Consider the following 14,940-nt stretch of genomic DNA (forward strand, 5'->3'; position numbering starts at 1 on the left):
ACAGGGGTGTACACACACACACACACACACACACACACACACACACACACACACACAGAGCAATGTTTGCAGCCTGTGACTCTTCAAAAGTCTGTGACACATTGAGCATAACCGTAAGTGTCAGATTCTCACACTGAAGCACTTTTTCACGGACTTCCCTATCTGGGGCCAGACGAATAATAACATCAGGTAACATGTAATCAGCACAGGATTCGTGATGGGTACTCGTGACAAATTTACACCAATGGCTCAACCCATGTAATTCTGCAGCCTAGCCGTTGTAAGAACGGTTTGGGCATTTCTGACAACAGTAAAATTCCACATGTTGCAATGACATGCGTTTTATCATGGTAATAGGTTGATAGAAGCCTGCACATTTCATCAAACAATAAGCTGGTCAGTTCATGTAAATGCCCATAACAACCGCTAAATGCATAGAAAAAGCAAGGAAAGAAAGAAAGACAGAGAGCCCTACACATGCTTGCATCATCCACGTGAAAAACCTGCAAATGTTGGCATAACCATGTCTCGTAGGAGTCCCAATCTTCAGCCGATTCATCATATGCGCAGAGGGTGACAGTTGCACTGACAAGAGGGTGACCTGCTGCTAACATTCAGATGCCACTTGATTTATAGCAGTGGCAGGAGCCTGCTGTTGCTCTGTGAAAGCTTGATGCTTAGCACTGATACGCTGGAGTATTTCTTTCATTGAGATGTTCTTCAGGTGGCTTAGCACCGACATTAACATACAGAGAAAACATAACCCTCACTCATAGCCAAGTATTCTGTAGCAAGAACAAACTTGATTTATGGAACATAGTACTTTATAGAGAAACATTCAAGATACAATGAAGCCCTGAACACACTGGCTGGACATCAGTAACACAAGTTACAGAACAAGCTGAGCACTTGTCTCCAATCGCTTAAATAATACTGCTTCTTTGGCGGCTCACCAAAGCTGGCTGGAATTTTGACCCTGATGACCTCTTTAAGCGGGCCTGTGAACTGTGAGGACGCGCAATCTCTGAAATCGCACACATCGTTAGTGGAGGTACATCACTGTCACTGTGGGTTTAACAGCTCCCAGCATATAATTTAATGTCACGTTTTATCTAGTTCAGAAATACAAAAGATCTCTTGTATTAACTTACTGATCAAGCTGAACAAATGACACAAAGTACATACTGGGTTATGCATACAACAAGAAAAGAAATTAAACAGTTGCCATAAAGTAACATCACTTAGCATAATATAGGTGATCCACTGACTTCCAAAAAAAGTGCAGTCTGCAAAGTGAGCTGACAATTACATGTAACTAATTTCCATATGGAGTAGGAGATATTTACTGTTGCTCCATTCTACAGATATTTTGACAGTAAATATCTCCTACTGCATATGATAGCCAGCTCTGAAATGAGTTACGTGAAACTGTCAGAACCCTCTGCATACAGAATGTTTTTTTTGAAAATCAGTGGACCACCTATGAGGATTACTCCAAAAGAAATGCACACTATTTTTGTAAAAATACAGTTTTTATTCTGCATGTGTGAATGTTTTACAGTGTGTAGATACATCCTTCCCGCTTGTTTTCAAACTTAGTTCACCCTGCTCCCGTGAGTGGCGCTGTCACAGCATGTCTTCAAGATGGCTGCTACAGTTGACATTCGTCACAAGCAATGTGCTGTCATAGAATTCCTGTGCTGTGAAAACGAGACAGTGGGAAACATCCACAAGAGGTTGAAAAGGGTGTATAGAGATGCTGCTGTCGATCACAGTACTGTTAGTTGGTGGGCAAGCAGGTTACGTGAAAAAAGCAGGCACAGCAATATTGAGGATTGTCCTTGCAGTGGCAGGCCTCGTAACTGCACACACTCCAGACAATGTACAGAGCATTAACAAATTGGTGACTGCTGACAGACGCATCACAGTGAACGAATTGTCATGCTACATTGGGATAAGGGAAGGAAATGTTTGCAGAATACTGAAACTGTTGGCGTTAAAAAAGGTTTGTGCCACATGGGTTCCCAGGATGTTGACAGTGGCTCACAAAGAAACAAGAAAAACGGTATGCAGCAAACTTTTGGAACAGTATGAGAATGGTGGAGATGAATTTCTTGGAGGAATTGTGACAGGTGATGATACATGGCACCATCATTTTTCACCAGAGACGAAGAGGCAATCAATGGAGTGGCATCACGCAAATTCACTCAAGAAAAAAACCACACCTTCTGCTGGAAAAGTTATGGCTACGGTGTTTTTCGATTCCGAAGGACTCTTGCCTGTGGACATCATGCCTAGTGGAACCACCATAAGTTCTGATGCATATGTGACGACACTGAAGAAACTTCAAGCTCGACTGAGTCGTGTTTGACCACATCGGCTGTTGCACGACAATGCACAGCCACATGTCAGTCAAAAAACCATGGAAGCGATCACAAAACTCAGATGGACAACACTGAAACAACCACCTTACAGTCCTGACCTGGCTCCATGTGACTATCATCTCTTTGGGAAACTGAAAGATTCTCTTTGTGGAACAAGGTTTGAAGATGATGACTCCCTTGTGCACGCTGCCAAACAGTGGCTCCAACAGGATGGTCCAGAATTTTACCGTGCGGGTATACAGGCGCTGGTTCCAAGATGGCGTAAGGCAGTTGAGAGGTATGGAAATTATGTGGAGAAATGAAAATATTGTTCCTAAAGGAGGTATCTACACACTGTAAAACTTTCAAACATGTAGAATAAAAGATGGATTTAAAAAAATAGTCTGCATTTTTTTGGGTGAGTGACCCTCGTATATTCTATCTAGTGATGTTATCTTTTGTCAACTCTTGAATTACTAATCTCACTATATATGTAAAGCAGCACGTAATTTATAGCGTCGTTCGTGTGGTTTGCTCAGTATATTAATACAAAAGATATCTTTTGTATTTGTCAACTGATAAATCATCTGTTACAACTTCTTTGCATGCTGTGTGGGTCTTTAATGGATAAAGAAGTGGGGAACAAATGCCGTTCCAGTGCCTAATAGTAAAAATAATACATACTTTTGTTGTGTAACTGCAGTGCCAGCTGCTAAAAGTAGAATTGAATGTAGAAATAAATACATATACAAAATATTTATAAATCTGTCACACTCTAATACAGCTTCCATTAAGATGATGTCCAGCCCTGGATACTGTAGAAGTCTGTAAATGTTATTCAACTGCACACACATACAAAATGAGGTCTGTACATGATTGACTGAACTTAAGTACACCCACCACTGGAGCTCCGGAAAGGGGATCTTCCATGGCAGCATCGTCGTCCTGCAGTGGCAGCTGTGGGCCACATAGCGGAGTTAACTGGTAGTACACGTATTTGAAAGTACGGTGGATCAGAGAGTGACAGATACCGCAAATATGACATTAAATTTTGTGCTGGCAGCTGTTTAGGCCAAAAGATACCTTTTTTTCAAGCTGATCTCTACAGACTGCAACCACTGCAGTTTAGTTATATGTTTGCACTGCTATGTTTACACATTATTTGTTGGTCTATGAAGATAACATGCCCTAATAAGGGGTGCTGGTACCCTTACATATATAGACATCAGGCGACACATCCTTCCATACTCAAATTTTTTCAGACATTGTGTTTTCTTCTGTATCAGCAAAAGATAAGAGGAATCACAGAGAGTGAAGATAAATACAGCACACAGAAAGATACTCTTAACTTAAATCAGTAAACAAGCATTTTGTGGGGGTGTCATGCACCTTACGCGTGAATTTAATTTCTTCATTAACTAGAGCTTTTTATATTGCTTTAATGTGTTAATTCTTTGACTGTAATCTATCCATTAATATCACCATGATGGACCAGATGTGGGTGGTTACATCATCTAACTGTTGTTACTATGTGAATGAAGTGTTTTATCCACTATCAATGTAACAATTTTATTATATGCATTTATGGTTGTTACTTAGGGTGTCATCAGCAGCATGGATTGCTATCCAAATGATACAGCAGAAGCCTATCTTTTAATTTTGCATACCTATATTTTTTATAATTGTAATAATTTTACAATTATGTGTGCAGATTTTTATAAATTACAAAATATGTCGTACAATAATCCAGTTTCCAGCAACTTCACCAAGATGTAAAGAAGCCTCCACATAGGTCCACTTATGCAAGTGAACGAATTGTCATGCTGCATTGGGATAAGGGAAGGAAATGTTTGCAGAATACTGAAACTGTTGGCGTTAAAAAAGGTTTGTGCCACATGGGTTCCCAGGATGTTGACAGTGGCTCACAAAGAAACAAGAAAAACGGTATGCAGCAAACTTTTGGAACAGTACGAGAATGGTGGAGATGAATTTCTTGGAAGAATTGTGACAGGTGATGAAACATGGCTCCATCATTTTTCACCAGAGACGAAGAGGCAATCAATGGAGTGGCATCATGCAAATTCACCCAAGAAAATAATTTTAAAAATGCTGTTTAGTAATCTTTTATTAGCCTTTAACAGGAAACATGTTTTAATTAAAATACATCAATAATTTTAAGTAAGAAGTACATGATTATAATAGCAACAGTACCAGCCGCCACCTGCCAGTCCCGTGGTGCCCTGGCTGCAACAAAGTGCACAGTAGTTTGTGGTATGGGACACAAGTATTTGGTAAATTACTCTGTGTATTGTCATTTTAACCTCAACTTGTCGATGTACCGATAATCTCGTCCTCACGTACCTGGCAACGGTTTAGGAAGAGTGCTTCTATAGCTGGTATAGGAGACATATAGTAACCTTTTATCGAGATATGTTTTAACACAGTTTTGATATTACTATGCACCCACTATTGTGTACTTAATTTTATTTCCATATAATTTCACTTTTTATGAATGCATTCACACATCTGAAGATAGTAACCATGCTTACAGAAACTGGTAATTGAGAATAAATGTTGTTTACAAGCAATCTTGACAAGGACGTCCCCTTTCTCAAGTAGCTCAACTTCTAATATGTCATGTGAAATATTTTCTAATCTGATTCACTCAGAGTCACAATCAATTTGATTACATTCCATTACCTTTGTTGATGTTGATCTTAGAATCTTTTTTCTCAAGGCACTGTCCATTCTGTTCAACTACTCTTCCAAGTTTTTTGCCATTTGACAGGATTACAATACCATTGGCAAACTTCAGAGATTTATTTCTTCTCCATGAAGCTTGATTCTCTTTTCAAATTTTTCCTTGGCTTCCTCCAAGGATTGTTTAATGTACAGATCAAATTACACTGGGGATATGCTACAACCCTCCTCTCTTCTGAACCACTGCTTCCCTTTCCTGTACTTTGGGTCTCACAACAGCAGTCTGATTTCTGTACACATTGCAGATAACTTTTCACTCTCTGCCTTTTATGAAAGCGTGTATTCCAGTCAACACAGTCAACAGTGATAGACTAGGTACTAAAGTTTATTCCAGTACTTAATGTTTATACTGCAAAACAGTAAATGTGTGTTCTAAATGTTCTGCTTAGACAGAACATTTCAAGAATGGAAAGTTATTGGTTACTGCAATTTTAGGATGCACAGATGAATATGTTTTATTACCTGACGATGATCTGACCTTGGACGAAATATACAGTCAAAATAAAATAAGTACAGCTGTGTATAATATGATGCAGTTACCAACATTGTCAGAAGCTTTTACAAAATCAAAAAATTCTATAACTTTCTTCTAAGCCAATTGGTAAGGCCTACTGCATTGCTTGTTGCTACATTTCTGCAGACCCCTTACTGACCTCCAACCAGGTTGACTTTATCAGTCATTACAGTTTTCTGTAAATACATTGCTTTACTATTTTGCTTCCCTGACTCTTAAACTAATAGTCTGTTAACACACCTGCAAGGCTGTCCTTCCCAATATTATTATGGTAACAGGCAGAAACTGTGTGACTGTATGTAGTTGACTGATTGTGGTTGGTTTGACTGATTGTGGGAAGGGGGGACACGACCAAGCGGCACCCCAAAGGCACTATGCAAGATGGGGTGCCGGGACCACCACCAACCCATCCCGATATTCACACCATACTATGATAGTAGCACAACTGGAACAGCAGGGGAAGAAAACACTAGAAAATCGGAAACAAGACACCACAAAAGACCAGACAAAATGTAGGGAAAAGTGGGGGGAAAACCTGGCCAGCATGGAGGCAAGGCTGAAAGTCTGCCATACCAATGCCAACACTAGCCGAGGGACCCTGATTCAAGAAGGAAATTCAGGTACTTAAATCTGGGAGGACAGCCGACTTTTGCGAAGAAAACTCAGGATGGATGTAACCATATAAGGCTCATCTGCTAACACCTGAGACAAGAAAGGTGGGAGGGCATATTTAGTGCGAAGGGCCGAAAGGCGGGGGCAGTCCAGCAAAATACAGATCATTGTGAGAGGACTCCCCACAACTACATGGGAGGAGGAGGGGGCACTCATTTCGGAGGGGAAAACCATGGGTCAACATGGTAAGGTCGATATGAAGATGACAGTACATTCCCATCAGAAGGGAAGAATGCCACATGGTGGGAGACCCCTTGATCACAGAAACTTTATGGGACATGGGGTTGACCCCTCAGAGTTAAACCAGGCTCGCCCAAACTGTGCCCCTGGGGCGTTAGCGTCCATGATCGCCCGAGGCCAGCACCCGGATGAATTCAAATGTTGCCATGACTGAGTCGTTCAACAGATGTAAGGATTCAGTTGTTCAAGATGGATGACAGCAGTAGAAGGGGGGGGGGGGGGGAGGAGGAGCAGTGTATCCGCACTGTTTAAACCTGAGTGGGAAATTAATACTGTAGTCAAAAATTATGCCAAATGTTTAGTATGTCATCGGAACCTCATGTATATAAAAAAACTACTCGCTTGAATGGCCCTTTAATACCTGTCACAAAGATCAATTTGAAAATTTGTAGCAAGAAGAATGCCAGACAAAGCTGAAGAAAATTTCAAGCAGCATTACAGTGAAGTAAGTGTTTCTCATTGTATGATTTATTATTTATAAAGATGAAAAATAAAACCATATTTTATAATCTGATATGTCACTTAGCAATGTGCCAGTTATCAAATATTAGATTGTCAGCTACAAGAAACAATTCTTTTCGGTTAATTTTTATATTGAGGTTTCATTAAATCGCATTGCACAGACATCAGAAAAAGTTTCAGGTGCATTTTTTTCTTTTTTTGCCACTTTCTGAAAAACCGTCACAAATGCTCTCTTGGACAGCAAAGTGTCATTAAGAGTCATTCTTTGTTTTTATGTATTTGTGTTTTGACGGATAGGAAAACCTATTTTGTAATTTGACCTATATTTTCAATTAATTAAAAGGCAAATATTCCAATAGATAAAAATTTATTTTGCAACCACATTTCACTGTCCTTGCTAGCACCTATAACCGCTTTTCAGAGGAACTAAGGGAAAACACACCTAAAACTAATATTTTTTTGTTAGTTTTTTATTTGGGTTTCAATGAATGAAACAATTAATTTGCGGCTGGGAATCTCTTCAAGGATTCCCTGGTCGACTCGGCAGCTTGTATTTGTCCAGCAAAGCTCATGGAAAAATTTGAAAAAATAGCTCTTTCGCCTCAAACTGTTACTCACCGAGTTGAAGATATGGCCTCAGATATGGAGCAGCAATTAATGGAGAGAGCGGTAAGCTTCATTTCATTTTCTATCACTCTTGACAAATCCACAGACACTGTGGACATATCTCAGCTGGTCATATTCAATCGCGGTGTTGACAACAATCTGCGTGTCAATGAAGAATTTCTCAACCTTATACCATTAAAAGACATAACCAGGGGTTTGGATCTTTTTCTAGCCATGCTAAACATGTTTGAGTCAACGGGCTTAAAATGGGAACACCTGACCACTGTAACAACGGATGGAGCTCCTGCACTACTAGGGATATGCACTGGATTCCTCGGTTATGTCAGGTCAAAAATGGGCTGAAGTCAATTGTTCCCTATCTGCGGCAGTCCATTGTCTGATAAACCAGGAGGCACTTTGTGTGAAGATTGTCAACATAAAAAAATGTTGCGGGCACTGTTCTTTGAATGGTTAATTATCTTCTCTCGCATGGACTCGCACATCCCACGCCCGAGTAAGATGGCTGAGCAGAGGGGCGGTGCTTCATCAGTTTTTCTCCTTGAGGGACAAAATCAATACCTTTTTGCAAATGAAAGGATATCCAGGAGAATTACTTTGTGATCCTAAACGGGTGGTGAATTTGGCTTTTTTCAGTGACCTAACTGGTGATTTAAATACTTTGAAAATTTCATTCCACGGCGAAACAGTTGCACGAGGAGAATTGCGGACACTTCCCTGCACTAGACAGCGTTAAAGAAGATATGGATTTTTCAGATTATGTTCAAATCATTTCCGAATTATAAGAAGATTTTCCTTTCGGGCAGAGGACGTCTCACAAGTGTTTCAACTAGAGGTGACTGACCTGCAGTGCGATATCCGCCTGAAGGACCGCTTTCTTATGTGTAAAGCTTTGGATGACTTTTACATCTGTTTTCCATGAAAGAAGTATCCTCTTTTGCGCAAGCTTGCGGCCAGAGTTCTCTCAATGTTTCGTTCCATGTATGTTCATGAGCACTTTTTCTCTCTTTTAAAGCTTGGTGAAACTGAGAACCGTTCACTACTTAGCGATAAAAATTTGACAAATTCTTTGAGATTAGCAGTCTCTCGGAATATTGTATCAAACCTAAACAAAAACATTTCCTTGAAAAAGAAAAACATGTAAATTGTTAATTGTGTTCTTTACGAATTATTGCGTACAAAACAGCAAACTAAGGATCTGATGTCTAAACTCTGAAAAGAGATACAAAAAGCTGTAGCACAAAGTACAACAGCAATATTTACTTCTAACTGCTAACAGTAAGAATGAAACACTATATCCCTTATGTAAAATTACTTCTAGAATAGAATATTTATGACCCCAGTTCATTTAAGAAATTGATATATCCTTCAGAAGACGCTTAAAGTACATATGAAAAGTGTGCATGTGCAATACTAATAGAATCAACCTGTGGGTTGATTCTTGTTTTGGATATTGTTTTCTAAAGCTTTGCATTGTAATTCTGCCACACGAACACTAATTGTTACGTAAAAAGTAAATGGTTTACTTGTTTTACTGCTCACTGACCACTTTTACTGAGCTGCACTTCATGTGTTATTTTGTTTATGTTGGATTTGACTGCAGGACAGCCAGCGCAGAGCAGTGCTGTGCTGTGCGGTCTCACTCACTCCGCAGCTATCTCTCTTGCTCCTATGCTGACACACGGTCGCATAAAGGGTGCTGCACTACACTGTCTTGCGCCCGCCGGGCACTATTCTTGGATGAGCCTGAGTTAACCCATAACTGAGCAAAAAGGAATCTGACTTGACGTCACAAATCTGTCCCCATAACCTGGCCAGAGAGAGGCAGGAAGGGATTGAGAGAATCATGGGACGTGGTCACTATCCCAAAGGTCATCATGTGGTGACCAATGTAATGGAGGAAAATAGGGAGGGGAAGTGAGCAACAGATCTATAGCAGAGAAACTGCCATAAATGACACTGAAATGTGTAGGGGAGCCATCATGAAGAAGCAACTGGTCATGGTCTGCAAGAAACTTGTCTATGAGTTGACCCAGGCTAAACAAGAAAGCACTGCCTCACAAGGGGTGATGGGCATTAAAATCCTGAAGGAAGAGGAAAGTAGGGGTAGTTGCTGAAGGAGGGTAGTTAGGAAAGCTGGCGTAGGTGGCCTGTCAAAGGAGGTACGGAATGCAAACCGTAACTGCAGAGCCCAAGTGGATCCAGAAGGCAACCGTTTTCAATTTGGTGCAACCAACGTGCAGATGCCACTGGATGCCCTGAAATGGCCAACACAGCTCTGACAGAAGGCATGGAACCCATGAAGGCTCAGTAAGCAAGCTTCAGTAAAGTGGCATTTCTGGATAACAACCCTAGCTCCGAGTAAAAGGAAATAAGGCATACAATTCCAGAAGGTAATGGCAGTATCCACTACAATTCCATTGAATAAGTGATCCAAATGGGAGACAAACAGGCCAAAACTGGTCAAGCCACTGGTTCACCATCCATCACCAACAAGGAATGGGTGATGTACATAAACGAGGACTGTCTCAGGTTAAGAGGGTGCCTATGAAGGCACCAGCAATGCTGTGTCCCCAGACTTCTGTTTTTTCTTCTCCTCTTCCTCCTCTTTCGTAGGTCAAGGAGGGCAGTGCATGGAGAGAGAGCAGGCTTCAGTGAGATCTGGAACCAAGAAAGGAGGAAACCTTGGGGCGCATCGACTGTGGGTCCTGTGGCTTATTTGTGACATCTGGCTTCCGGTCCGGGAGACACAGTGGGGGAGGAGTTCCCATCACTGGCAAGTGCCGAAGGAGGAGGACACTTTTCTTCAGCCAGGCAGAGGGAGCAGCTTCCAGAGGGGAGGTCATCGGAGCCACAGGGGAGGGGGGGGGGCAGTGCTAAGGAGGGGAAAGGACAGAGGCCAATTTAGATGTCACAGACACAGAGTGAGCGGTGTCATTTTTCTGGTTGAGTCTGAATGTAGGATAAATAATCAAGTGACTTATACTCCTGTATCTTCTTCTCCTTCTTAAAAACCAGACAATCCAGCAAGCATGGAGAGTGATGATCACGATAATACACAGGCAGTGGGACGCTGTGGCTACCCTCATGGAGTGGGTGTTCATACTCTCCACACAGGTCTGCTGTACAGGGGGAGAAATGTGCCCAAAACACGAACACCAAAAACATCTTATGGGTGGCAGGATGCATTGCTTCACATCACACCAATAACACAAACCTTGACCTTCTCCAGGGTGGTATCTCCCCTCAGTCTTTGTAGGTGGAGGAGGGTGTCCTGGATATTCTGGACCACTTTATCTGCTGGGTACAAGCATTGTAGAGAGTGAAGGGCACTCAGGAAATTGGAACAGACAAAGAAAATAGCACTCTAAACATGTCTCATCTGCTCCATTGCCCACAAGGTAGCGTACAATTCCATGTCAAAGACAGTAAAGTACTGAGACAGTCTGATCTTGGTGACATGACCAGGGAAAACAACAGAGCAATCAACAGAGCCCCCTGGTTAGAACCATCTATAAATACAGTCACAGAGTTATAGTGCTGCATTAAAAATGTCATAAAATAATGTATTAAAAACATATGCAGGGGGGTGGGGGCAACCTTCCACGCACTGCACTAAATTTAAAATAACTCTGGACACCAGCAGTAACCACAGAGGCAAGCAGTTAAAACACTGCATTTCAAGTCTGAACTTGCTCCGCTCCAAGTGACTCCACATTGCATGCAGATCCCAAACAACTTTATTGCTTGTAGACAATTGGAGAAAAGGTGTTCCAAAAACAGATGAACAACAGTGTGGTACGTAGGTGAATTTGGAGCAGTGAGAAACTTAAATGACTGACTGGCCATGAGAAGGCAATGCTGAATGGTGAGTGGCAATTCCACAGTATCAGCACAGAGAGTGAGTACAAGGGCTGTTCCTAAAGCACTCATGCCCAGCCTAATCCCTTCACGTGGACAACGTCAGTAATCTTCCGGTAAGAAGGTCTCACTGATTCATACATTTTGCACCCATAGTCTAGCTGCAACCATACAAAAGCTGGATGGAACTGGAGCAGACATGCCCTATGTGCTCCCCAAGGCCTGCAGCTAAAGTATTTTAAGATGTTGGATGCCTTCCGAGTTTTGGCTTTCAGGTGTCTCAGATGAGGCCCAGGAACTTCACTGAATCTTTAAAATGCAAGATGTGTCAGCGTGTGTGTGTGTGTGTGTGTGTGTGTGTGTGTGTGTGTGTGTGTGTGTGCGCGCGCGCGTGTGTGCGCGCGTGTGTGTGCGCGTGTGTGTGGAGGGGGGGGCACATGCGCGCACCAGTTGGGGAGGTGGGAGGGGGGGGGGGGGGCACACACGTGCATGCGTGCAGAGAACTGAAAATCTGTCTTTACAGCCCACTTCTTTAACCTGTCCACTGTAAGTTGTAGCTGACAAGTTGCTGTTGCAGTTTCTGGTCTCAAACTAATAATGATTCTACACAAGCAAAAAATACACAGCTTTCTCTTCACATCCTAAAACTAAAAACATTAGTGCCAAATATCACTGAGATATCTTTAGTCACAGAACCTCAGTTCAAAACACTTCTAGAACTCATACATTCCAAATGAACTGCTACTAGGCATCTCTCCCACTGAATGATGAGACTGAATGGCTGGCAGCATACATTATTCTAAAATCTGAGTTAGTATACTGAGTCCGTCCTTGATCCAATTCTCCACTCCAGCTGTAGTCACTTAACTTCAGGCAGACAAACTATCTTTACACTGAGCTGTGGCAACAATGTTAACCAGAGAGTTGTGATTGTTATTGGGCCTCCATAAAAGATGTCTGCCATTTTCATCTGAATTTTGATTCTGATTGGATTATACTGCCATTTCAAGAAGTCTCTGCCATCTGGGAGGTAGTTGACACAGAACAGCAGATATGCATTTTTATGACAAGTTTTCTTACAGGCCTGTGCTGACAGAAACCAGCAGCACTGTGTCAACTGCTTTGAGTTGCTTTTATAATCCTGTTTCAGCATAACTTTAAATGATAAAGATGGGATTGCTTAATCAATGCCCATTTTTACTTGTTAACTGACATCTAAGTACATTGTTTGGAAAAATTCTTAATTCAATATACATGGTGCTAGCTTATCAACTAAATAAAACAGGCTTTTGATTTGTGGAGAAAACTCCAAAAGTCACTATAAAGCATTATCTGCTGTGAAACTTTCAATGGTTTTGAGTGCTTATGCGTATAAATCCATTTTGAAACGGCATTAAAACTTGAAAAAAATTCTTACATATTGCAAATACAAGTTTCCTTCACCTGACTAACTTGTTAGCCGCATATTTCAACATTATTTGTTATGGTCTCATTAGAAAAAAATAAATAAATATACAGACCTTTACGACAGAACATATGAATATCACTGGATCAGTTGTTTGAGAAAATGAACAAAGCCTTCATGCTCACCAGACTTAAAATGTCGTAACATTTAACTGTGGAGAAAATTTAACAGAAGGTCTACAATGAAGTCACGAAATGCCGTACAACACAGACTTCTGCTGCAATAAGTCCACACGAAATTCAGTCGCAGAGCTGTCTGGCCAGAATAGGTTTATAACATGTATCAATACTCTAGGTCACCACCTTGTGCACCTGGTAAAACAGTCATGCTAGTAATACCTGACAAACTGTACCCCAAGTTACATGAAGGCCTTTTTGGCGTACTGTTATTAGTTAATCAAGTCCTAAGGGTTATGTTGCTGAAATCTTTTTCAGATGCTCTTTCCAATGCCACGGAGAAAGGAATATAGTTTCTTATAAAAAGAGAAAGGAAGAAAACCAAACAAAGTCAGCAGAGGGTACTTCCCACTGCCCGAGTCATTAGGGTTTCTTCCTGTTCCATTTACTTATGGAGTGCGGGAAGAATGGTTGAATGCCTCTTGCGTGCAGTAATCATTCTAATCTTATCCTCACGATACCCATGTGATACACAGGGTTGTAGTATATACCTAGAGTAATCATTTAAAGCCGATTCTTGAAACTTTATTAATAGACTTTCTCGTGATAGTTTACTTACCTTCAGTCTTCCAGTTTAGTTCCTTCAGTATCTCTGTGACAGTCTTCTATGGATTAAACAAACCTGTGACCATTCATGCTCTTTCCAATGCCACGGAGAAAGGAATATAGTTTCTTATAAAAAGAGAAAGGAAGAAAACCAAACAAAGTCAGCAGAGGGTACTTCCCACTGCCCGAGTCATAATAGTTTAAATTTCCTTTGTATGTTGTGTTATGAACTTGTGGGATCCAAAGACAATCAACATAAAGATAGAGATGTCAAAGTTTTATATAGAGCTTCACATTTTTGAGTAAGCTCAATACAAGAGGAATATGGCAGGTGTCTCCATCATTGCCCACTAGTAACTGTTTTGACTATACCTCATCAATGGACACTTCACCTTATTGAAATTTTTTTTGTAACTGAGGTTTCTCCCGTTCTTGTGATCGAAGCAGTTAAATAAAGATTCATATATTCTCACACTGCAATACTCAAGTTCCCCTGTTATGCTCAGTGGAACCCACTGGAGCATGTAAAAAGCTTATGGTAATAGAGAATCAGAACTTGCTCTACATTTGTTGAACCTGAACCCAGCATTGCTCGCTCACCACTTACAATCAGCCACAGTGCCAAAATGGTTTAAGCAAAGCTGCAGCCACAGAAAATGTTACACCCCCACACCAATCATTTCATATATCTGCCCCTATTATATTTATTCAAAATTGTTTCTGCCTTGTCTACAGTTCACCGACTGACTGAATTCTGTTCCAACTTTTCACGACACTAAAAATTAGCTACTACCTACAAACACGCAAGAAAGTTTGAGTGTGACAAATTCTGAGACACCTTAAAATCTTTTTTGAAATTAGCTAAATTCTGTGCCACTTACCAGACCAACAACAGAACCATCTGCAACATTTTGCGATACTCGTGCTCCAATTAGTTGTTTAGAGAGTCTATTAATTCGTTCTTGCAACAGTGTATTGAGGCGGTCCTTCTCAAGTAATTTACTCTCCATTTCCTGAACCACATTTTGAGATTTTGCTTTCTGAAATAAGGCAACAAAAAATGAAGAGTTATTACAAGTGTCAAAAATAATACTGATTTTAAATAATACAGAATGTGCCAAAAAATTCACACACCTCGAAAGAGGTCAATGTAACAGCATTGGAAATAATGGACTGAGTTAAGAAAACCACTCATTCCATTAAATTAAAGTCATCAGAACTCTTGTGACATGTTCTCTTAGCACATTATTTAAAATT

At 40.9% G+C, this 14,940-nt stretch overlaps 1 protein-coding gene across 1 annotated transcript in view; it reads right to left on the minus strand.

Moving 5' to 3' along the window:
- Positions 1-14,940, minus strand: part of LOC126263130 (uncharacterized) — a 252,741-nt gene that overhangs the window by 118,818 nt on the left and 118,983 nt on the right. Inside the window, exon 8 of the mRNA XM_049960152.1 lies at positions 14,565-14,723. Within this exon, the coding sequence (XP_049816109.1) occupies positions 14,565-14,723 (159 nt within the window). The remainder of the gene's footprint in view (positions 1-14,564; positions 14,724-14,940) is intronic.

This window comes from Schistocerca nitens, chromosome 6, assembly GCF_023898315.1.
Source record: "Schistocerca nitens isolate TAMUIC-IGC-003100 chromosome 6, iqSchNite1.1, whole genome shotgun sequence".
Lineage (NCBI taxonomy): Eukaryota > Metazoa > Arthropoda > Insecta > Orthoptera > Acrididae > Schistocerca > Schistocerca nitens.